The sequence below is a fragment of the Salmo salar genome, chromosome ssa13, assembly GCF_905237065.1.
Source record: "Salmo salar chromosome ssa13, Ssal_v3.1, whole genome shotgun sequence".
NCBI lineage: Eukaryota > Metazoa > Chordata > Actinopteri > Salmoniformes > Salmonidae > Salmo > Salmo salar.
In genome coordinates, this window is record NC_059454.1 from 73,767,772 (window position 1) to 73,793,620 (window position 25,849).

The window sequence follows — 25,849 nt, forward strand, 5'->3', positions numbered from 1 at the left end:
ATGTTTTATTCTTGCCTACGTACAACCTGTATTTTCTACATTTGCACAATTATTTGTAATGTAGGCGAGTGTGCATGTACAGTGGGAACTGGAATGCTGAAACCATTTTCACTTCGCTGACTGTTATAACATCAAATATTGTTCGATCTGTGGTTACTTTGTAACATTTTGTAGCAACTACCGGTATCAACTTTTGAGGCAACTTTCGTTTCAGTGGCTTTAAAAACTATTTGTACGCCTTTAGTTTGCCCCTGGACCTGATTGGCTGATCGAGTTGTATGTATTCTGAAGTTCGTATTCATTGGTACGTTTCTGATGACGTCATTTTCAGACGACGGGAAAATGGCGGCGTTTGCTGGCGAGCGATGGAGAAGTGAGCTACCAAGTCATTATATATTTTTTAAATTACGAGAGAAACTTGATTTGGAACCCAAAGCGAATTGCAGGAAAACTGCAAAGAATCTTACATTTTGCCTCAATGGTGACATATTCGTGTGGAACGACGCAGACAGTGTTTTCTACACGACCAACCTGAGGCAGCTGAATTCGGAGGACAGCATTGAGAGTGTGAAATATCAGGTGAGCACGTTATACTCGATGGATAACGATTTTAAAGTGTGGTTTTTCATCTTTTTAACGTATTATATTAGCTAAAATAGTATCTGCGATGTAATTTCAGCCAGCTGTCACTCCCATTCATTCTTGTCCCAACATGCAATTTTATTTCACATTGACCTCATCCAGAACAACCCATAATAACCCCTGTACTGTCCCCCTAGTAACTTGTGGAGATATGGGAGGATTGGGCAGGTGTAAACAATATGGCATATTTTCCATTACTGTTAGCTACAGATTGTAATTTACGCCAGGCGCGATAGCTATGTTTCCATTACTGGGCGTTGCAGGTTAGTTTATACAAAACGCTCCCGTAGATGTTTCAACTAACCTGCTCTTGGGGACACTGTCAAATATATGATATATGTTTTGTACCGCGTCAGGTTCCTCACCATCTTAGTTGCCACACATCTAGCATTTCCAAGCATATTTGCAGGAACTACTCGTTTACATGCGACATGGCCACGTGTAGAAGACAGTGCGACCAAAGCAAAGCAAAGCAAAGATATTACTAGTTTATCTAGCCTGTCCTGCGTTTCATATAATCGATGCGGTGCGCATTCGCGAAAAAGGACTGTCATTGCTCCAACGTGTACCTAACCATAAACATCAATGTCTTTCTTAAAATCAATACACAAGTATATATTTTTAAACCTGCATATTTAGTTAATATTGCCTGCTAACATGAATTTCTTTTAACTAGGGAAATGTGTCACCTCTGCAACAGAGTCAGGGTATATGCAGCAGTTTGGGCCGCCTGGCTCGTTGCGAATTGTCTGAAGACTATTTTTTTCCTAACAAAGACAGCCAACTTTCTCCAAACGGGGGATGATTTAACAAAAGCGCATTTGCGAAAAAAAGCACAATCGTTACACGACTGTACCTAACCATAAACATCAATGCCTTTCTTAAAATCAATACACAAGTATATATTTTTAAACCTGCATATTTAGCTAAAAGAAATCCAGGTTAGCAGGCAATATTAACCAGGTGAAATTGTCACTTCTCTTGCGTTCATTGCACGCAGAGTCAGGGTATATGCAACAGTTTGGGCCGCCTGGCTCATTGCGAACTAATTTGCCAGAATTTTACGTAATTATGACATAACATTCAAGGTTGTGCAATGTAACAGGAATATTTAGACTTAGGGATGCCACCCGTTAGATAAAATACGGAACGGTTCCGTATTTCACAGAAAGAATAAACGTTTTGTTTTCGAGATGATAGTTTCTGGATTCGACCATATTAATGACCTAAGGCTCGTATTTCTGTGTTTATTATAATTAAGTCTATGATTTGATATTTGATAGAGCAGTCTGACTGAGCGGTGGTAGGCACCAGCAGGCTCGTAAGCATTCATTCAAACGGCACTTTCGTGCATTTTGCCAGCAGCTCTTCACAATGCTTCAACCATTGCGCTGTTTATGACTTCAAGCCTATCAACTCCCGAGATTAGGCTGGTGTAACCATGTGAAATGGCTAGCTAGTTAGCGGGGTGCACGCTAATAGTGTTTCAAACGTCACTCGCTCTGAGACTTGGAGTAGTTGTTCCCCTTGCTCTGCATGGGTAACGCTGCTTTGAGGGTGGCTGTTGTCGATGTGTTCCTGGTTCGAGCCCAGGTAGGAGCGAGGAGAGGGACGGAAGCTATACTGTTACACTGGCAATACTAAAGTGCTTATAAGAACATCCAATAGTCAAAGGTATATGAAATACAAATCGTATAGAGAGAAATAATCCTATAATAACTACAACCTAAAACTTCTTACCTGGGAATATTGAAGACTCATGTTAAAAGGAACCACCAGCTTTCATATGTTCTGAGCAAGGAACTTAAACGTTAGCTTTCTTACATGGCCCATATTGCACTTTTACTTTCTTCTCCAACACTTTGTTTTTGCATTATTTAAACCAAATTGAACATGTTTCATTATTTGAGGCTAAATTGATTTTATTGATGTATTAAGTTAAAATAAGTGTTCATTCAGTGTTGTTGTAATTGTCATTATTACAACAAAAAAAAGAATTGGCCGATTTAATCTCTATCGGCTTTTTTTGGTCCTCCAGTAATCGATATTGGCGTTGAAAAATCATAATCGGTCGACCTCTAGTCAGTACAGGTGCATCAAAGCTGGGACCGAGAGACTGAAAAACAGCTTATATCTCAAGGCCATCAGACTGTTAACCTCTCTGGGATATGTGGGACGCTAAAGTCAGAAATAGCATTAAAATTAATCACTTACCTTTGATGATCTTCATCTGATGGCACTCCCAGGTCTCCATGTTAGACAATAAATGTTTGTTTTGTTTGATAAAGTTCATCTTTATGTCCAAATACCTCCTTTTTGTTCGCGCGTTTTAGTCCAGTAATCCAAATGCACAAGACGTTCTCACAAAGTCCAGACGAAAAGTAAAAAAAAGTTCCATTATAGTTCGTAGAAACATGTCAAACGATGTGTATATAATCAATCTTTAGGCTGTTTTTATCATAAATCTTCAATAATATTCCAACCGGACAATTCCTTTTGTCTTTAGAAAGGAAAGGGAACGGAGTTCACGGCTGTGCGCAATAAACAACTCAAGGCTTTCAAACAGCTCTTATTTGCTCCCCCTTCACAGTAGAAGCCTGAAACAACGTTTTAAAGACTGTTGACATCTAGTGGAAGCCTTAGGAAGTCTGACCCCATAGACACAGTATATTGGATAGGCAATCACTTAAAACAAACAAAATATACAAACCTCAGATTTCCCACTACCTGGTTGGATTTTTCTCAGGTTTTCGCCTGCCATATGAGTTCTGTTATACTCACAGACATTATTTTAACAGTTTTGGAATCTTTAGTGTTTTCTATCCAAATCTACTAGTTATATGCATATTCTAGCTTCTGGTCCTGAGTAGCAGGCAGTTTACTCTGGGCACCTTATTCATCCAAGCTACTCAATACTGCCCCCCCGTTCCCAAAGAAGTTAAACAGCCATCACCAACATTGAGTGGCTGCTGCCAACATACTGACTGAAATCTCTAGCCACTTTAATAATAAAAAATTGGATGTAATAAATGTATCACTAGCCACTTTAAACAATGCCACTTTATATAATGTTTACATACCCTACATTACTCATCTCATATGTATATACTGTTCTCTATACCATCTACTGCATCTTGCCTATGCCGTTTGGCCATCGCTCATCCATATATTATATGTACATATTCATTCCTTTACACTTGTGTGTGAAAGGTAGTTGTTGTGAAATTGTTAGATATTACTGCATGGTCGGAACTAGAAGCACAAGCATTTCTCTACACTCGCATTAACATCTGCTAACCATGTGTATGTGACCAATAAAATTTGATTTGATGATTATTATTTTTTTAAACAGCCAGACACAAGATAGTTAAGGAGTGTCTGTTTATAATACATACATACACACTACCGTTCAAAAGTTTGGGGTCACTTAGAAGTGTCCTTGTTTTTGAAAGAAAAGCTTCTTTTTTTTGTCCATTTAAAATAACATTAAATTGATCAGAAATACAGTGTACACATTGTTAATTTTGTAAATGACTTGTAGCTGGAAACGGCTGAACTGATGTACTAATTAAAGAAGCAATAAAACTGGCCTTAGACCAGTTGAATATCTGGAGCATCAGCATGTGTTGGTTCGATTACAGGCTCAAAATGGCCAGAAACAAGGACTTCCTTCTGAAACTTGTTAGTCTATTCTTGTTCTGAGAAATGACGGCTATTCCATGCGAGAAATTGCCAAGAGACTGAAGATCTCGTTCAATGCTGTGTACTACTCACTTCACAGAACAGCGGTAAGCAGAATAGAAAGAGGAGTGGGAGGCCCTGGTGCACAACTGAGCAAGAGGACAAGTACATTAGTGTCTAGCCTCACAAGTCCTCAACTGGCAGCTTCATTAAATAGTAACCGCAAAACACCAGTCTCAACGTCAACAGTGAAGAGGGATGTTAGCCTTCTTGGCAGAGTTGCAAAGAAAAAGCCATATCTCATACTGGCTAACAAGTAGAAAAGATTAAGTTGGGAATAAGAACAGACACTGGACAGAGGAAGATTGGGGAAAAAAGTGTTATGGACAGACAAATCTAAGTTTGAGGTGTTCGGATCAAGAACATTTGTGAGACACAGAAAAAATTAAAATATGCTAGAAGAGTGCTTAACGCCATCTGTCAAGCATGGTGGAGGCAATGTGATGGTTTGGTGGTGGTAAAGTGGGAGATTTGTACAGGGTAAAAGCCTTCCTTCTTCAAGATCCCTATCACTCCATTTTGCAATGCCATTCCATACCCTGTGGACGGTGCTTAATTGGAGCCAATTTCTTCCTACAACAGGACAATGACCCAAAGCACAGCTCAAAAATATGCAATAACTTTATAGGGGAGAAGCAGTCAGCTGGTATTCTGTCTATAATGGAGTGGCCAGCACAGTCACCGGATCTCAACCCTATTGAGCTGTTGTCGGAGCAGCTTGACCGTATGGTACGTAAGAAGTGCCCATCAAGCCAGTCCAACTTGTGGGAGGTGCTTCAGGAAGCATGAGGTGAAATCTCTTAGATTACCTCAACAAATTTGACAACTAGAATGCCAAAGGTCTGCAAGGCTATAATTACTGCAAATGGAGGATTCTTTGATGAAAGCAAAGTTTGAAGGACACAATTATTTCAATTAACAATCATTATTTATAACCTTGTCAACGTCTTGACTATATTTCCTATTCATTTTGCAACTCATTTCATGTATGTTTTTAATGGAAAACAAATATATAAGGTTTAGGGTATAGCCTAATGACCATGCATCTGACAGAGAGAAACAATATTTTTGACTGGACATCCTGTTCTGCTTTGGTGGAATTCTCTGCTCTGTCTGGCCTGCATTCCTCTCTTGCGTTCTGTAGGCCATATAACATATTTATTGAAACAGGAATAGGCTAATTACTGCTGTGCGCTGCGATTTTAGTTCAAATAGGCTGAACCATTATCTGACACATCAAAATGTCGTCACCATCAACGATGGCTGTCAATAGACAGCCATATTGTAATATCGCCCAACCCTGTGAAGTTGAAGACTAACGTCAGTTGACTTTCATTTGTTTCCTCAGACTCTGTTGTGCATCAATCCACCACGGTTTGAAGTATGCCAGGTGTTGCTGAGCCCGACACAGTACCATGTCGCGCTCATTGGACAACGGGGTGTCACCGTTCTAGAATTACCACAGCGGTGGGGCAAGAGGTCTGAGTTTGAAGGAGGACGGAGTGAAGTTAACTGCAAGTGAGTATGAAATGTTAGCCCAATACCCCTTCTATCATAAATAACTATCTGACCCATCAAAGCATTTTTCTCAGGTTATGCTGGTCCTTTTTAGGGATATATAGAGCACTGTCAGCACTCAGCAGGGTCCTTACTAGAACAGTTAGGAAGCACCTGTATCATAGTTTATTTTCCTTTATAACAGAAGTGTGCTATGGGCTGGAACTCACCCATATAGCCTACTGTAAGAAAGGATCCCCATTCCACACTCATTGTCTTGAGTTATAGGGAAAAACTCATTTCAGTCCATATGAAATAAACATTCTTTACACCACTCCAAATCCTGTGTTGACTCTAATCCATGGAGTAGATTAACTAAAGATTCGGTTGTTTCCCCTCTACCAGGACTATTCCTGTGGCTGAGCGTTTCTTCACCAGCTCAGCCTCAGTGACCCTGCGGCAGGCCGCCTGGTTCCCCAGTGAGACGGAGGAGCCCCACCTAGTGCTACTGACCTCTGACAACACCATCAGGTAAACATGCTCTGGACCATTTACAAAGCACAATGTCAATTCCTTGATGAAATGACTTGTTGTGATAGTGTTTTCTTTTAGAATATATTTTATGTCTCATCAATCAATGGGTTTGTTAGCTATAGGGCCCCTAGTTATCTGCATCACCATCTCCTGCAGGTGATGTATGTGTGTATTAATAGTTTTATACTCATTGTATTTTTGTACTCCCTGACGAAGGCCATGCAGCTGAAACACGTCTGTTGGTTCCATTGAACATGGCATACAAATAAAGGCATTTTAATTCATTATATGTAGAGTGCCTTGGTCCTCCTTTCTTTTTGATAGTTTTATACTGTATTGACCATATATTGCACTGCATTGACATTGTATTGGCGTATATAGGTTCTATGGGTTGAAAGAGCCTCAAACTCCAGCTAGAGCGCTATCAGTTTCCCAGTCAGAGGAGGACAGCAGTGTACACACTCGCGGGTGAGTTGTTTCACCCTCTGTATTGACCAAATCAAAATGGAATTGACCTACACCCTGCTATGCAGTTTACTAATAAGATCTGTCTCTCACCCCTCCGTAGGCGCTCCTATGCAGCCTCTCTGGGCGAGATCGCTGTGGCTTTTGACTTTGGGCCAGTGGCCGGCGCCCCTCAACAGCTCACAGGCCAGCGGTCCAAGGAGGATGTGCTGGTGTACCCCCTCTACATCCTCTACGAGAACGGAGAGACCTATCTGAGTTACACCAGCCTCGCACACAGGTAAGTAGCTTAGCACCCTCGGGACGTTAGAAACGGGAAGCATCCGGTTTTCAGGGGAAAAGCAGAGAAAAGAGGCGAAGCCCGAAACTGGATGCTTCCTGAGATCCGAACTTGAAAGTGTGATCTTGGGTTTGAAAGTGTGATCTTGGGTTTGCTTACATGCATATTTGATGCACAGTACCACTCATTCAAGGTTTTTATTTATTTTTACTATTTTCTACATTGTAGAATAATAGTGAAGACATCAAATCGACAAAATAAAACATATGGAATCATGTAGTAACCAAAAAAGTGTAAAGCATATAAATATTAGATTCTTCAAATTAGCCTTGATGACAGCTTTGCACACTTGGCATTCTCTCAACCAGCTTCATGAGGAATGCTTTTCCAACAGTCTTGAAGGAGTTCCCACGTATGCTGAGCAGTTGTTGGCTGCTTTTCCTTCACTCTGCGGTCCAACTCATCCCAAACCATCTCAATTGGGTTGAGGTCGGGTGATTGTGGAGGCCAGGTCATCTGATACAGCACGCCATCACTCTCCTTCTTGGTCAAATAGCCCTTAAACAGCCTGGAAGTGTGTTTTGGGTCATTGTCCTGTTGAAAAACAAATGATAGTCCCACTAAGCGCAAACCAGTTGGGATGGCGTATCGCTGCAGAATGCTGTGTGGCTTGAATTCAAAATATATCACCGACCGTGTCACCAGCAAAGCACCATCACACCTCCATGTTTCACAGTGGGAACCACACGTGCAGAGATCATCCGTTCACCTACTCTGCGTCTCACAAAGACATGGCAGTTGGAACCAGAAATCTTACATTTGGACTCATCAGACCAAAGGACAGATTTCCACCAGTCTAAAGTCCATTGCTCGTGTTTCTTGGCCCAAGCAAGTCTCTTCTTACTGGTGTCCTTTTTAGTAGTGGTTTCCTTGCAGCAATTTGACCATGAAGGCCTCATTCATGCAATCTACTCAATTGATGTTGAGATGTTTGTTACTTGAACTCTGTGAAGCATTTACTTGGGCTGCGATCTGAAGTGCAGTTAACTCTCATGAACTTATCCTCTGCAGCAGAGTTAACTAAGGGTCTTCCTTTCCTGTGGTTGTCCTCATGAGAGCCAGTTTCATCATACGCTTGATGGCTTTTGCGACTGCACTTGAAGAAACCTTCAAAGTTATTGAAATTTTCCAAATTGACTGACCTTCATGTCTTAACCTGTTGGGGCTAGGGGGCAGTATTTGCACGGCTGGATAAAAAAATGTACCCGATTTAATCTGGTTACTAATCCTACCCAGTAACTAGAATATGCATATACTTATTATATATGGATAGAAAACACCCTAAATTTTCTAAAACTGTTTGAATGGTGTCTGTGAGTATAACAGAACTCATTTGGCAGGCAAAACCCTGAGACATTTTCTGACAGGAAGTGGATACCTGATGTGTTGTATTACCTTTAAACCTATGCCATTGAAAAACACAGGGGCTGAGGAATATTTTGGCACTTCCTATTGCTTCCACTAGATGTCACCAGCCTTTACAAAGTGTTTTGAGTCTTCTGGAGGGAGATCTGACCGAACAAGAGCCATGGAACGGTGATGTCCCATTAGACACCTGGCGCGCTAGTTCATGTTGGGTACCCTCGTTCCAATACGTTATAAAAGAGAATGCATTCGTCCACCTTGAATATTATTCATGTTCTGGTTAAAAAAGGCCCTAATGATTTATGCTATACAACGTTTGACATGTTTGAACGAACGTAAATATATTTTTTCCCCTCGTTCATGAAGTGAAGTCCGGCGGGCTTAGATCATGTGCTAACAAGACGGAGATTTTTGGACATAAATGATGAGCTTTTTTGAACAAAACTACATTCGTTATGGACCTGTGATACCTGGAAGTGACATCTGATGAAGAGAATCAAAGGTAATGGATTATTTACATAGTATTTTCGATTTTAGATCTCCCCAACATGACCGCTTGTCTGTATCGCAACGCGTATTTTTCTGGGCGCAGTGCTCAGATTATTGCAAAGTGTGATTTCCCAGTAAGGTTATTTTTAAATCTGGCAAGTTGATTGCGTTCAAGAGATGTAAATCTATAATTCTTTAAATGACAATATAATATTTTACCAATGTTTTCTAATTTTAATTATTTAATTTGTGGTGCTGACTTGACTGCCGGTTATTGGAGGGAAACGATTTCCTCAACATCAATGCCATAGTAAAACGCTGTTTTTGGATATAAATATGAACTTGATAGAACTAAAAATGCATGCATTGTCTAACATAATGTCCTAGGAGTGTCATCTGATGGAGATTGTAAAAGGTTAGTGCATCATTTTAGCTGGTTTTATGGTTTTGGTGACCCTGTCTTTGAATTGACAAAACATTACACACAACTCTTGTAAATGTACTGTCCTAACATACTCTAAATTTATGCTTTCGCCGTAAAACCTTTTTGAAATCGTAAAACGTGGTTAGATTAAGGAGATGTTTATCTTTCAAAGGGTGTAAAATAGTTGTATGTTTGAAAAATTTGAATTTTGACATTTATTTGGATTCAAATTTGCCGCTCTTGAAATGCACCTGCTGTTGATGGAGTGCACCACGGGTGGGACGCTTGCGTCCCACCTAGCCCATAGAGGTTAAGACGCGTTTGAGCCAATCATTTGGGTTGTGACAAGATAGGGGTGGGATACTGAAGATGGATTTGGTATTTTACCAAATGGGGCCATATTATGGCAAAACGGCTCAAATAAGCAAAGAGAAATGACAGACCATCTTAACATTTACATCATTTAGCAGACGCTCTTATCCAGAGCTCTAATTAACTTTTAACAAGGCACACCTGTTAACTGAAATGCATTCCAGGTGACTACTTCATGAAGCTGGTTGAGAGAATGCCAAGAGTGTGCAAAGCTGCCTTCAAAGCAAAGGGTGGCTACTTTGAAGAATCTCCAATATATAAAATATATTTTGATTTGTTCAACACTTTTTGGTTACTACATGATTCCATGTGTTATTTCATAGTTTTTGTCTTCACTATTATTCTACAATGTAGAGAATAGTCAAAATAAAGAAAAACCCTTGAATGAGTAGGTGTGTCCAAAATTTTGACTGGTACTGTAGGTCAGCTTAACATTTTGTTTTCTCTGGTTTGGTCTGACTGAATTTCAGTTAAGCTTATTCAGTGGACCTTTTATAAATATATTATGCTACTGTTTGAGGACATTTTTATAAATTATCCATTAATAAGAATCTTATTTGAATCTCATCCCTAGACGGTATTCTTCTGTTTTTCAGTTTGGGAAGCCTCAGTAAGCCCATTGGGCCCTTACCCATGTACCCCGCGGCGGAGGATAACTATGGTTATGACGCCTGTGCCGTGCTCTGCCTGCCCTGCGTTCCCAATATCCTGGTCATCGCCACGGAAACAGGCACACTGTACCATTGCGTGGTGCTGGAAGCAGAAGAGGAGGAGGAGACGGGAGTAAGTACTGTACTAGAGTGCAACGTTACAGAATATTCAGATATACATGTTCTGTGCAGAATGGTTATGATTGTCTATCTGTTAGAACAGGGAACCTGTTGGCTGTATTTTATTTATATGCAGCATTCTGACAATTTCACCTCACTGAATACACCTCAGGAGTGTACTCTGAGGACTTTTCTTCTCTGTGTGTGATTGACAGGCAGTGGAGCGTTGGTTGCGGGGCTCGGAGGCAGTGCCTTCTCTCTATGTGTTTGAGTGTGTGGAGCTGGAGCTCACCCTCAAACTGCCCGCTGGGGAGGAGGAAGAGCCTGTGGAGTCTGACTTCACTTGCCCAATCAGACTGCACAGAGGTGAGTGGGTCATGCTGATTTGCTGATATAGTTTAATGCTAAAATGTGGATCCATTGATACTTCCCACCATGTCTCAAAGGTCCACACCCCATCATTATGTTTGTCTAAGGTACTTTCAATGTGGTTTTCTTTCTGTGGTGTGTCTTTTGTTTCATTGAAACCTGCTTTATGCCAAATTTCAGACCCCCTGTGCCAGCACAGATACCACTGCACACATGAGGCAGGAGTGCACAGTGTAGGCCTCACTTGGTTCAACAAACTACACAAGTTCCTCCAGTCAGGTGAGTCCTTCATGTCCAGATGGGGGTGTCAATTCAATTGTGTTGTTTACCATATAAATCAGAGGTGGTTAGTGCATCCATTTGCCTGCTTTGCCATAATGCTCTTTCTCCACAGATGAGGACAAGGATAGTCTCCAGGAGCTGGCTGCTGAGCACCGCTGCATCGTAGAGCACATCCTCTGTACCAGGCCTCTAAGTAGCAGGTAGCACAATTATCAAGGCATCAGATATTAATGACATCAATAAAAAATATTGAGGTTCTACTTGGCACCCCTAAGTCAGAAGAGCCAGCTGATGAAAGTTGTCATTGATTGTCAGCTTGGCAGTAAAGATTGTTGGCTTGTGTATTGAACAGTTATCTCCTCTTTCTTTTTCACTCTCCAGCTTGTCAGCTCCCGTACGGGGCTTCTTGATTGTGTCAGACCTGTCTTTGGGTGCCACCATGATCTGCATTACCAGCACCTATGAGTGTCTACTACTGCCTCTCCTGTACGGTTCAGTATGGACTCAAGTGTTTTGGTCAATTACACTTATTTTTTTATTTTATTTCACCTTTATTTAACCAGGTAGGCTAGTTGAGGACAAGTTCTCATTTATAACTGCGACCTGGCCAAGATAAAGCACAGCAGTTTGACGCATACAACAACACAGAGTTACACATGGAATAAACAAACATACTGTCAATAATACAGTAGAAAAAAGAAAAGACTATACAGTGAGTGCAAATGAGGTAAGATAAGGGAGGTAAGGCAATAAATAGGCCATGGTGGCGAAGTAATTACAATATAGCAATTAAACACTGGAATGGTAGATGTGCAGAAGATGAATGTGCAAGTAGAGATACTGGGGTGCAAAGGAACAAGATAAATAAATACTGTATGGGGATGAGGTAGTTGGAGGGGCTGTTTACAGATGGGCTATGTACAGGTTCAGTGATCTGTGAGCTGCTCTGACAGCTGGTGCTTTTGATTCTGGAATGATAATAGCCTATTTTTAAATTCATTATTATATCAGTTCAATTATTGAAACTGCTATAGATGGAAAAGTGTGTCATAGGCTGATGGTGGATGTCTGTGTGTGCCTAGGAGTTCCATTCGGCCTCCCTCTCCTCCGCTGCTGTGTTCCCACCCAGGGGTAGGCTCAGCTAGCTCTCCTCTGCGTGGATTGCATGACGACTCCTTTGAGCAGCACATCCGCAACATCCTGGCCCGAAGCTCCACCAACCCTCTCATGCTCAGGTAACGCACTCACCACAGTGCATTGAAAACACCCCTTGAGGAGATCTTGGATTTGCACAGATCCCAATTGACTCCATGGCAACATGCTTTGGCATCATGCTGTGCTATTTTTACATGTAGGATCCTCCCTTGTTGCTGTTTTTGTGAAGGACAATTGTTTCTCCCTGACCAGGCTTGTTAAAGGTTAGATAAATCTCCCCCTATAACATACACAAAGGAACACTGTTACCCTTGGTTTAGTGTGTGTACTCGGTCCTGTTGTCCTGTGTGTTTAGGGCAGGGGACAAAGACACATCGTCTCCTCCTCCAGAGTGTCTCCAGCTGCTGAGCAGAGCCACCCAGGTTTTCAGAGAGGAGTACATCCTCAAACAGGACATTGCCCGTGAGGAGATGCAAAGAAGGTAAATGTCACTCTCATTAACAGATTCACTAATGCATACACATACAGTACCATCAAAAGTTTGGACACACCTACTCATTCAGGGGGTTTTCTTTATTTTTACTATTTTCTACATTTTAGAATAATAGTGAAGACAAACTATGAAATAACACATGGAATCATGAAGTAATAACCAAAAAAGTGTTAAACAAATCAAAATATATTTTATATTGGAGATTCTTCAAAGTAGCCACCCTTTGCCTTGATGACAGCTTTGCACGCTCTTGGCATTCTCTCAACCAGTTTCATGAAGTAGTCACCTGGAATGCATTTCAATTAACAGGTGTGCCTTCTTAAAAGTTAATTTGTGGAATTTCTTTCCTCAATGAGTTTGAGCCACTCCGTTGTGTTGTGACAAGGTAGGAGTGGTATACAGAAGATATCCCTATTTGGTAAAAGACCAAGTCCATATTATGGCAAGAACAGCTCAAATAAGCATAGAGAAACAACAGCTCATTACTTTCATCATTACTAACTGCCTTGTTCAGGGGCAGAAAGACAGATTTTTACCTTGTCAGCTCGGGGATTCGATCTAGCAACGGAAACGCTCTAACCACCTGCCACCCTGTGAAGCTGGTTAAGAGACGGCCAAGAGTGTGCATAGCTAATAAGGCAAAGGGTGGCTACTTAGAAACAAATAAAAATATATTTTAGATTTTTCAAACACTTTTTTTGGTTACTACATGATTCCATATGTGTTCATAGATTTGATGTCTTCACTATTATTCTACAATGTAGAAAATAGTAAAAATGAAACCCCTTGAATGAGAGTAGGTGTGTCAACTTTTGACTGGTACTGTATAATTAATGAACAACACACATGATCACTTGAAGTTTTAGTTTGGATATTAGTGCTGAGCATTTAACCAACATGTCGAAGGGCCGTCTGTTTTTAAATCAACTAATTGACCGACGTCACTTTAATTACTTGAACTCAACGTACCGTTTCTCTAGAGAGAAATTGGATCTTTCAAGAGGGAGTGAAATTAAGTCAAGAACTATGTGGGACGCTGGCCTGATTGGAAGTTGTGGTTTTCATTACGTAAATATTCAACCTAGTTCAGCACAAACTTGGTAATGAACTACGATTAACATAGTCCATTGCACCTGTTCTTAAAGGTCACAGACAGAGGTTGTTACAGACACCATATGAGACTGCATGAGAGAGTAATGACAACACAATGACGAGAGGGATGGAGACAGTTCATAAGGTAGCTCTACCCGATTGATAGTTAAAGTAGTTGGTAATAAGCAGTCTTGAAAGTATTCCTTATCTACTTTGAAGAACTAGTAAAATTAGTCACCCAGCTAGCAACTGCTAGCCTAGCCAAATAGGATGACTTGTTCAATGGGGAGCACAGAGATGATAACAGATGGATGGCTGGCTGGCTGCTACTTACTGCCTGAGCAGAGATGAGATGATGATTTGAAAGAATGAAAAATAAGTCATCAAATTAAAACTAAGTAATATATACAACTGAAATGTGAATGAATTATGGTTAATAAGTGATGAGCAGTAATGGGCATTCACTACCATCATGGGGCTCTTTATGAATTGTTTTATTCTGTGTTAATATTCCACCCACTGTCGGTGTCAGGGAAAGGGCAGATGATGACTGAGGGAAGCTCTAAAATCATTTTGATGGCCATTATTTCATAATGCATTTTGTTATTTTTTGCAATCGAGAAGTGATTTTAAAACATAAAAAAAATAATCAAACTGGCCTCAAAATGCACTAATTGCTCAGCACTTTCTGATACCCACACATCATGATGGCTCCGACGGACATGGTCGCCCTGTTTCTAGCGCCTAGCCAACTTTGCAGTGTTTCTTACGTTATTTCCTTAGAATGTTCTTTTTGCATTATTACCTACAGCCAAAATAACTTTTGAATATTAGTTCAACGGTCACTCACCAGCATTTCGACCAAAATTTTGAATTTCCTAAATTGGATCCTTTGTTTGAACTCTGAGGCAATTCCATTAATCCCGGGGGCTGCTCGACGTTGCCTTCGCCGGAGAAGAGGAACATGGAGTGGGCTCTTAGACTCAGGAGGCGTGCATTCCATCCACCGCTTCCGAATATTACTCGCTAATGTTCAGTCCCTGGACAAGAAAGTAGATGAGCTCAGGGTGAGGATCTCCTTCCAGAGAGATATCAGGGACTGTAAAATAGTGTTTTACAGAATCATGGTTCCCTCCGGATATACTGTCCCCAGTATAAACACCATGGGACCACGCAGCCGTCATACCGCTCAGGAAGGAGACGCGTTCTGTCTCCTAGAGATGAACGTACTTTGGTGAGAAAAGTGCAAATCAATCCCAGAACAACAGCAAAGGACCTTGTGAAGATGCTGGAGGAAACAGGTGCAAAAGTATCTATATCCACAGTAAAACGAGTCCTATATCGCCATAACCTGAAAGGCCGCTCAGCAAGGAAGAAGCCACTCCAAAACCGCCATAAAAAAGCCAGACTACGGGTTGCAACTGCACATGGGGACAAAGATTGTACTTTTTGGAGAAATGTCCTCTGGTCTGATGAAACACAAATAGAATTGTTAGGCCATAATGACCATCGTTATGTTTGGAGGAAAAAGGGGGTTGCTTGCAAGCCGAAGAACACCAACCCAACCGTGAAGCACGGGGTTGGCAGCATCATGTTGTGGGGGTGCTTTGCTGCAGTAAGGACTGGTGCTTTTCACAAAATAGATGGCATCATGAGGCATGACAATTATGTGGATATATTGAAGCAACATCTCAAGACATCAGTCAGGAAGTTAAAGCTTGGTTGCAAATGTGTATTCCAAATGGACACCCCAAGCATACTTCCAAAGTTGTGGCAAAATGGCTTTATGACGACAAAGTCAAGGTATTGGAGTGGCCATCACAAAGCTCTGACCTCAATCCCATAGAAAATTTGTGGGCAGAACTGAAAAAGCATGTGCGAGCAAGGAGGCCTACAAACCTTACTCAGTTCCACCAGCTCTGTCAGGAGGAATTCATCCAACTTATTGTGGGAAGCTTGTGGAAGGATACCTAAAACGTTTGACCCAAGTTAAACAATTTAAAGGCAATACACTCAATTAGTATTTGGTAGCATGTAAACTTCTGACCCACTGGGAATGTGATGAAAGAAATCGCTCTACTAGTATTCTGACATTTCACATTCTTAAAGTGGTGATCCAAACTGACCTAAGACAGGGAATTTTGACTAGGATTAAATATCAGGAATTGTGAAACTGATTTTGAATGTATTTGGCTAAGGTGAATGTAAACTTCCGACTTCAACTGTATTTACAAATAAATATGGGGGAATGGAAAGGATGCAGACAATTACATTGATGAAAGCTACAATCTAAAGCTCATCTACCACCTAATGTGGAGTTGCAATTCAACGGCTTAGACACGAGACGTATGTGACTCCAGACAATCACGGATTATTAAGGGAAAGCCAGCCATGTCACCGACGCCGCGCTCCCAGACATAAACACCTTTGCCCACTTCCAGGAAAAAACATAACTGCCAATGCTGGCCACCTCCACTCACAAGGACTGTGAGCTCTTCTCCATGGCCAACTTGAGTAAGACATTTAAGCGCCTATAAACCTCGCGAGGCTGCCGGCCCGGACCCACTACAATTTGCATACCACCCCAACAAATCCATGGATGAAGCAATCGCACTGCGCACTGCCCTATCCCATCTGGACAAGAGGAATACCTATGCCATCGGCTACAGCTCAGCCTTCAAAACCATAGTGCCCTCCAAGCTCATCACTAAACTTTGGGTCTGAACTCCACCCTGTGCAACTGGGTCCTGGACTTCCTGACGGGCTGACCCCAGGTGGTGAAGGTAGGCAACAACACCTCTGCCACGCTGATCCTCAACATGGGAGGGGGCATGCTCAGCGCCATCCTGTACTCCCTGTTCACCTATGAATGTGTCGCAAGGCATGCCTCCAACTCAATCATCAAGTTTTTGTGAAGTCAACAGTGGTAGGCCTGATTACCAACATCGACAAGACCGCCTACAGGGAGGAGGTGAGGGCGGAGTGGTGCCAGGAAACTAACCTCTCCTTCAACGTCAACAAAGCGAAGGAGCTAATCGTGGACTTCAGGAGAAGGCAGAGCGCGCCCCCCTCCACATCAACAGACCTGCAGTGGAGAGGTTGAAAAGCTTCAAGTTCCTCTGTGTGCACATCACTGACAACCTGAAATGGTCCATCCACACAGACTGTGTGGTGAAGAAGGCACAACAGGGCCCCATCAACCTCCAGGAGGCTGAGAAAATGTGGCTTGACCCCATAGACCCTCAAACTTCTACAGATGTACCATTGAGAGCATCCTGTCAGGCTGTATCACCGTCTGGTACAGTAATTGCACTGTCTGCAACTGCAGGGCTCTCCAGAGGGTGGTGCGGTAGGCCAACGCATCATCAGGGGCACACTGTCTGCCCTCCAGGACATCTACAGCACCCAGTGTCACAGGAAGGCCAAGAAGATCATCAAGGACTTCAGGCTGTTCACGCCGCTACCATCTAAAAGGTGGACGCCGTACAGGTGCATCAAATCTGGGACTGAGAAACGACTATCTCCAGGCCATCAGTCACCACTAGCCGGCCTATGTCCATTACCCGGCCCTGAACTTTAGTCACTGTTACTAGCCGGCTACCACCCGGCACTCAACCCTGCACCTTAGATTGCTGCCCGATGTACATACTCATATAAATTATATACAATGCCTTCAAACTATTCATACCCCTTATTCCGCATTATTACAGCCGCAATTCAAAATGAATTAAATCTTCTTTTTTTTAAAGTTCACCTATCTACACACAATAACCCATAATGACAGTGAAAACATGCTTGTGGAAATGTTTGCAAATGTATTAAATTCAGATCTAATTTACATAAGCATTCACAATATGTTAGAATCACCTTTGGCAGTGATTACAGCTGAGTCTTTCTGGGTAAGTCTAAGAGCTTTGCACACCTGGATTGTACAATATTTGCACATTCTTAAAGTTATTCAGGCTCTGTTTTTATTTAGTTATTGATCGTTGCTAGACAGCCATTTAAGTCTTGCCATAGATTTTCAAACTGATAAGTCAACTGTAACTAGGCCACTCAGGAACATTCAATGTTGTTTTGGTAAGCAACTCCAGGGTATATTTGGCCTTGTGTTTTAGGTTATTGTCCTGCTGAAAGGTGAATTTGTCTCCCAGTGTCTGTTTGGAAAGCACACTGAACCAGGTTTTCCTTGAGGATTTTGCCTGTGCTTTGCTCGATACTGTTTCTTTTTTATCCTAACAAAAAAAAACTCCCTAGTCCTTGCCGATGACAAGCATACCCATAACATGATGCAGCCACCACCGTGCTTGAAAATATGAAGAGGGGTACTCGATGTGTTGTGTTGGATTTGCCCCAAACATATAACGCTTCGTATTCAGGACCGGAAGTACATTTCTTTGCCACATTTTTGGCAGTTTTACTTTAGTGCCTTGAATGTTTTGGAGTATTTAAAAAATAAAAAAAAATCTGTACACGCTTTCTTTTCAGTCTGTCATTTAGGTTAGTATTGTGGAGTATCTGCAATGTTGTTGATTCAGTTTTGTCCTATCACAGCCATTAAACACTTTTAAAATCACCATTGGCCTCATGGTGAAATCCCTGAGCGGCTTCCTTCCTCTCCGGCAGCTGAGTTAGGAAGGACGCCTGTATCTTTGTAGTGACTAGGTGTATTGATACACTTTAGATGGTGTAATTAATAACTTAACCATGTTCAAATGGATATTCAATGCCTGCTTTTTATTTTAACCCATCTACCAATAGGTGCCCTTGTTTGCAAGGCCTTAGAAAACCTCCCTGGTCTTTGTGATTTGAATCTGTATGAAATTCACTGCTCCCCGGCCAAACCCACCCCTTAACCTGGACGACACTGGGCCAATTGTGCGCCGCCCTATGGGACTCCCGATCATGGCTGGTTGTGATGCAGCCCGGGATCGAACCCGACTTTGTAGTGACACCTCTAGCACTGCGATGCAGTGCCTTAGACTGCTGCTCCACTTGGCAGGCCAACACATCTCAATTTAAATCCATTTTAAATTCAGGCTGTAACAACTAAATTTGGAAGAAGTCAAGGAGTGTGAATACTTTCAAGGTACTGTCTATATACAGTGCATTCGTAAAGTATTCAGACCCCTTGACTTTTTCCACCTTGTGTTACGTTACAGCCTTATTCTAAAATTGTTTATTTTCCCTTAATCTATACAGTACCGCATAATGACAAATCCCCACCTTTTTTTTGCATTTTTTGCAAATTTGAAACTGAAATCACATTTACATAAGTATTCAGACCCTTTACTCTGTACTTTGTTGAAGCAACTTTGGCAGCAATTACAGCCTTGAGTGTTCTTGGGTATGATGCTACAAGCTTGGCACACCTGTATTTGGGGAGTTTCTCCCATTTTTCTCTGTAGATCCTCTCAAGCTCTGTCAGGTTGGATGGGGCGCGTCACTGCACAGCTATTTTCAGGTCTCCAGAGATGTTCGAACGGGTTCAGGTCTGGCCCCTGGCTGGGCCACTCAAGGACATTAAGAGACTTGTCCCGAAGCCACTCCTGCTCAGGACTTCATGGAGGATCTCTGTACTTTGCTCTGTTCATCTTTTCCTTGATCCTGACGCTTGGCATTTAGGACAAAGAGTTAAGTCTTAGTTTCATCAGACCAGTAAATCTTGTTTCTCATGGTCAGAGTCCTTTAGGTGCCCTTTGGCAAACTCCAAGCGGGCTCTCATGTGCCTTTTTTACTGAGGAGTGGCTTCCGTCTGGCCACTCTACCATCAAGGCCTGATTTGGTGGAGTGCTGCAGAGATGGTTATCCTTCTGGAAGGTTCTCCAATCTCCACCGTGGAACTCTGGAGCTCTTTCAGAGTGACCATCGGTTCTTGGTCACCTCCCTGACCAAGGCCCTTCTCCCCCGATTGCTCAGTGTAGCCGGGCGGCCAGCTCCGTGTAGCGTTTTGGTGGTTCCAAAATTCTTTGGCCACTGTTCTTGGACTTTCAATTATCATTTTTTGGTACCCAGATCTGTGCCTCGACACAATCCTCTCTGAGCTCTACAGACAATTCCTATGACCTCATGCCTAGGTTTTTGCTGCTACATGCATTGTCAACTGTGGGACCTTTAGATATAGATAGATAGATAGATAGGGTGTGTGCCTTCCCAATCCATGTCCATTCAGTTGAATTTACCACAGGTGGACTCCCATCAAGTTGTAGAAACATCAAGGATGATCAATGGAAACAGGATGCACCTAAGCTCAATTTTGTTTCTCATAGCAAAGGGTCTGAATACTTAGTTATTCTTAATACATTTGCAAAAATGTATAAAAACCTGTTTTGTCATTAATGGATATTGTTTGTAGATTGAGAAATGTTTTATTCTAAAATGGATTAAGGCTGTAACGTAACAAAATGTGGAAAAAGTCAAGGGGTCTGAATACTTTCTGGATGCACTGTATGTGTACAGTACCAGTCAAAAGTTTGGACACCTACTCATTCTAGGGTTTTTCTTTATTTGGACTGTTTTCTACATTGAATAATAACAGTGAAGACATCAAAACTATAACACATGGAATCATGTAGTAACCAAAAAAGTGTAAAACAAATCAAAATGTATTTAACGAGATTCTTTAAAGTTTGCCTTTGCCTTTGCACAGCTTTGCACACTCTTGGCATTCTCTCAACCAGCTTTACCTAGAATGCTTTTCCAACAGTCTTGGAGTTACCACATAGGCTGAGCACTTGTTGGCTGCTTTTACTTCACTCTGCAGTCCAATACATCTCAACCATCTCAATTGGGTTGAGGTTAGGTGTTTGTGGAGGCCAGGTCATCTGATGCAGCACTCCATCATTCTCCTTCTTGGTCAAATAGCCCTTACATAGCCTGGAGGTGTGTTGGGGTCATTGCCCTGTTGAAAAATAAATTATACGCCATCCCATCTGGTTTGCGCTATCGCTACAGAATGCTATGGTATCCATGCTGGTTAAGTGTGTCTTGAATTCTAAATAAATCACTGACAGTGTCACCAGCAAAGCACCATCACACCACCACCTCCATGTTTCACGGTGGGAACCACACATGTGGAGCTCATCCGTTCACCTACTCTGCTTCTCACAAAGTTACAGCGGTTGTAACCAAAAATCTCACATTTGGACAGATTTCTACCGGTCTTATGTCCATTGCTAGTGTTTCTTCGCCCAAGCAAGTCTCTTCTTATTGGTGGCCTTTTGTAGTGGTTTCTTTGCAGCAATTCGACCAGTCTCCTCTGAACAGTTGATGTGTCTGTTACTTGAACTCTGAAGCATTTATTTGGGCTGCAACTTGAGGCTGGTAACTCAAATGAACTTATCCTCTGCAGCAGAGGTGACTCTTGGTCTTTCCTGTGGCGGTCCTCATGAGTCCGTTTCATAGCGCTTGATGGTTTTTGCGACTGCACTTAAACTTTAAAAGTTCTTAATTTTCCAGATTGACTGACCTTCATGTCTTAAAGTAATGATGGACTGTCGTTTCTCTTTGCTTATTTGGGCTGTTCTTGCCATCTGACATGGCCTATTCTGATATCTTTATTTTGGGGAATGTGTATTGTTAGGTATTACTGCACTGTTGAATATAGAAACATAAGTGTTTCGCCACCCATGTGATAAAATCTGCAAAATATGTGTACACTACCAATTAAAATGTGATTTTACACACACACACACACACACGTGTCCATGTGAGGAAGCATGTTGACTGGTTTCTTTTTCAGGGTGAAACTGCTGACGGGACAGAAGAACAAGCAGCTGGAGGACCTAGCCCTGTGCAAAGAGGAAAGGTGAAATAGGGACACGTTTCTCAATAAACATAGTACTTGATGCCCATGGCCAATTTTCCCTCAACTGCTCATGTGCGCAATTGCGCACTTCCTCCAGACTGCCGTGCAGAAGAAATGCCATACTGCACTGTGACGCAAGAGATTGAACTTAACTGAGTTTGCCCAGTTTAGTTTGCACTATATAGATTTTTTTTTTCTCTGATCGAATCAGCATTTAACCAACAAAACAAATCAAGCTTTACAAGATTGAGTCTGATTTTGTTGTAGGCAGAGCCAGAGCGCAGCGTGGGTAGCCCCTACTAGCAGTCTTTCAATCACCCGTGAGTGAAAGCGCTATTCAGATCAGTTTAGCCCAGTAAGGGGCGCCTCACAATCCTCAACTGGCAGCTTCATTAAATAGTACCCGTAAAACACCAGTTTCAACGTCAACAGTGAAGAGGTGACTCCGGGATGCTGGTCTTCTAGGCAGAGTTGCAAAGAAAAATCCATACCTCAGACTGGCCAATAAAAAGAAAAGATTAAGATGGACAAAAGAGCAGACACTGGACAGAGGAACTCTGCCTAGAAGGCCAGCATTCCGGAGTCGCCTCTTCACTGTTGACATTGAGACTGGTGTTTTGCGGGTACCATGTAATGAAGCTGCCAGTTGAGGACTTGTGAGGTGTCTGTTTCTCAAACTAGGCACTAATGTACTTGTCCTCTTGCTCAGTTGTGCACCTGGGCCTCCCGCTCATCATTCTATTCTGGTTAGAGCCAGTTTGCGCTGTTCTGTGAAGGGAGTAGTACACAGTGTTGTTCGAGAACTTCAGTTTCTAGGCAATTTCTAGCATTGAATAGCCTTCATTTCTCAGAACAAGAATAGACCGACGCGTTTCAGAAGAAAGGTCTTTGTTTCTGGCCCTTTTGAGCCTGTAATCGAACCCACAAATACTGATGCTCCAGATACTCAACTGGTCTAAGGCCAGTTTTATTGTTTCTTTAATGAGAACAACAGTTTTCAGCTATGCTAACATAATTGCAAAAGGGTTTTCTAATGATCAATTAGCCTTTTAAAATGATACACTTGGATTAGCTAACAACGTGCCATTGGAACACAGGAGTGATGATTGCTGATATTGGACCTCTGTAGATATTCCATTAAAAAAAATCTGCTGTTTCCAGCTACAATACTCATTTACAATGTCTACACTATTTCTGATCAATTTGTTATTTTAAATGGACAAAAAAATTGCTTTTCTTTCAAAAACAAGGACATTTCTACATGACCCCAAACTTTTGAACAGTGATATAAGTGATTTGGTACGCCGGCAGCCTGGGGTTGATGATGCCATTAGAGGCCAAACGGAAGCATTTGATGTACAGAGGCTTCATATGAGCTTCACCTACATTTCATATACTTGAGAGCTATTCTTCATCTTGTATTTATTTTTCTATCAATAGGAAAAGTCTGCGAGAGTCTGCAGAGCTTCTGGCTGATAAGTATGAGGATGCCAAGTATCGCCAGGAAGCCACCATGAACAGGTAGCTAGATATGCTCGTCTTTCAAATCTAAACTTTCTTCCGGGCTTAGGTTCAGAAGTCATTGAAATGGTCAGATGCCCAAGCAACATAACTGGCTTCCTCTCAAAACTAATGCGATCTGCTTCAGAGCTTCTATTACAACAGATATGAACCTATTTCCTCCTTCTCTGGCTTGTGTTCTGTACTATTCCAGGGTGAAGCAGGTTCTGGGCAGTCTGCGCAGTCAGCTGCCCGTTCTGTCTGACAGCGAGAAGGACATGAAGAAAGAGCTGCAGACCATCAACGACCAGCTGCGTCACCTGGGCAATGGCATCAAACAAGTGAGCTACCGCCTTGAGGTCTATCATCGTCATCATCACCAAGCCTCGTACTGGTTCACAGTAATAACTGGACTGGTGTCTTATCTTCTTCCAGGTAAATATGAAGAAGGAGTACCAGAAGAAACAGATGGACAAAGGGCTGTCTCCAGCCAGAGCTACTGTCGCCCTCAACCCCCACCAGAGGAAGTGTGTCCAGGGAGTGATAAAGGAACAGTGAGTATGGGCAGTTCTTCCCTGGGTGGCATGCTAGTTTTTGCCAGCCTGTTGACCTTATGACACCCATTGACCTCTTTGTTTGTAGAATTGTCTCTGTTTTAATGTTGGTCCTGAGTCTTGTCTAATATGATCTGGTGTAATGGAGTTAAGGATGTACCGTAAGCTCAATCCACAGCTAGCTTGAAATGTTGCAGATGGAGACATTAATACCTTTTGGGTGGCTCAAACCATTGGAATGTTGTTAAGGAGGGCGGTCACGTGTGTTAGCAAAGTAGAGGTCTCAAGTTCGAGCCAGGTATGAACTGAATCGGAGGGAAGGGGTACTCGCTAAGCAAGCAATGTGACATGTGTAACAATGGTGCCGAGTGACTCCGATGCGTAGTTGGGCTTAGCTCGACGGCTGTTGTCACTGTGGCGTTTTAAAGTGGGTGAGTGTAAGAGTGAAGAACGTACCATAAGCGCACTCCACAGCTAGATTGATTGAGCCATCCAATTTGTAGCTTTTGGGTGGCTCAAACCGTTGGAATGTTTGAGGGCGGTCACGTGTTAGCCAAGCAGAGTTCCCAAGTTCGAGTTCGCTAGGAGCCGAATTGGGGGGGGACAACTCGCAGTGTTCTTTCCCTCAAATAGCCTCTTGACAGCCTTGTTTCCTTTTCTCTTCCAGGGGAGAGCACATAGGAGAAATGATGAAACAGATCAAGGACATCAAGAACCATTTCAGTGTCTGAGACCGTTAAGGGAGCCATCTTTCATCCACAGCTGTACCACTGCTTTCCAAACAACCAAAATAATAATTGCTAAAATAGTCTGTCTCGTGACATCAACTCAGTGACTCATAAGGCTAGTCATTGTGTCTGCCAGTCACATTTTTGGAACCAGTAGTGGAAATTAGAAAATCACCAAGGTTTTATACACTGTATGTTTGTCTATCTGGAGAATAAAATTTGTGTACAGTACTGCCATGATTGACTGCCTATTTTTAACTGCATGAACGGTTAGCTCTGCATACGGGCCTTGGTGGAGATGTTCTTCAGTGTCACCATTAGACAATGGATCCTTATCTCAGTTAATCTCCTATCGTGTGATTTACTCCTCTGTCAGTGTGACTTAAACTGCTGTCACATGACCCATGCATCTCCATACCTTTTGATGCATAGGTTAGATCAGCTAAATCTATTCATGGTCTTAAAACAAAGGGAGATTAATTTAAGGCAAGTAGGGCAGATTCAATCCAGACCACGGAAGATCCGCTCTATAGCACGATTTAAATTTAAAAGCAATGTTCCTGCGTTTGGAGACTGCATTCACAGTAAATGCTGCATATGTTCGGTCAATGGGAAATTACTTTTTAAATGTAAATTGTGCTATGATCTATCTTGCTATGGTCAAGATTGAATCTACCCCTAATACTCGTTTTCCATAGCATACCCATCTTCGAACCTTGGGTGGATGAGCTTTGTGCCCAAGATGCATTTCCCATTTATTTTAGTATCTGGACTCCCATAATTGTTTTATAGCTTCTAAGAGCCTTTTACAGGATTGCCCTCCAATGAAGCATTGTTTTTGAGAGACAGTCACGCATACCATAAAGTGCAATTTGATTTATTAGATAATACAGAAATGTACACGGTACTGTATAGACATTTGTGAAGCAGAAGCATGCAGAGAACTCATGATTTACTTTAGATTCCACACAATATTACTGTTCTGCAGGGAACATTACACCACAGTGAAATCCTAAATTAAATGCTGCCTAAAATGAAAGCCACGGCCTTGTTTATCGACAGCCCAAATAAAGGGGTTGTTTGAGACAATTACACACTAGCACCATCCAAGGGAAGGGTAGACGAGTTATTCTATAAAAATTATAGAACCCTAACGTCTTTTGTTAAGTCCGACTGTTAAGAATTCAGTGCTTTACAAATAAATGTGGTGCTGTGAGCATGTGGTAGTGA

General features: G+C 42.0%; 1 protein-coding gene across 1 annotated transcript; it reads left to right on the top strand.

Annotated features, from left to right (window-relative positions):
- Window positions 1-286: 286 nt before the first annotated feature.
- Window positions 287-24,850, top strand: LOC106567676 (nucleoporin 88-like). Its single transcript, XM_014137239.2, has 17 exons — window positions 287-579; window positions 5,732-5,901; window positions 6,286-6,411; window positions 6,796-6,882; window positions 6,983-7,159; window positions 10,466-10,652; window positions 10,855-11,005; window positions 11,189-11,287; window positions 11,403-11,490; window positions 11,672-11,776; window positions 12,373-12,525; window positions 12,801-12,926; window positions 21,772-21,837; window positions 23,278-23,358; window positions 23,552-23,678; window positions 23,773-23,891; window positions 24,559-24,850. Exons 1-17 carry the CDS (start codon window positions 316-318, stop codon window positions 24,620-24,622), a joined length of 2,190 nt encoding a protein of 729 aa, XP_013992714.2. The 5' UTR covers window positions 287-315; the 3' UTR covers window positions 24,623-24,850.
- Window positions 24,851-25,849: the final 999 nt, after the last annotated feature.

What these genes read in the sequence shown, in the direction of transcription:
- LOC106567676 (XM_014137239.2), top strand. Translation starts at nt 316, where the DNA reads ATGACGTCATTTTCAGACGACGGGAAAATGGCGGCGTTTGCTGGCGAG. An exon ending in ACCTCTGACAACACCATCAG is followed by an intron (nt 6,412 to 6,795) that starts GTAAACATGCTC and finishes TGGCGTATATAG; the next exon opens with GTTCTATGGGTTGAAAGAGC. An exon ending in ACCAACCCTCTCATGCTCAG is followed by an intron (nt 12,526 to 12,800) that starts GTAACGCACTCA and finishes CTGTGTGTTTAG; the next exon opens with GGCAGGGGACAAAGACACAT.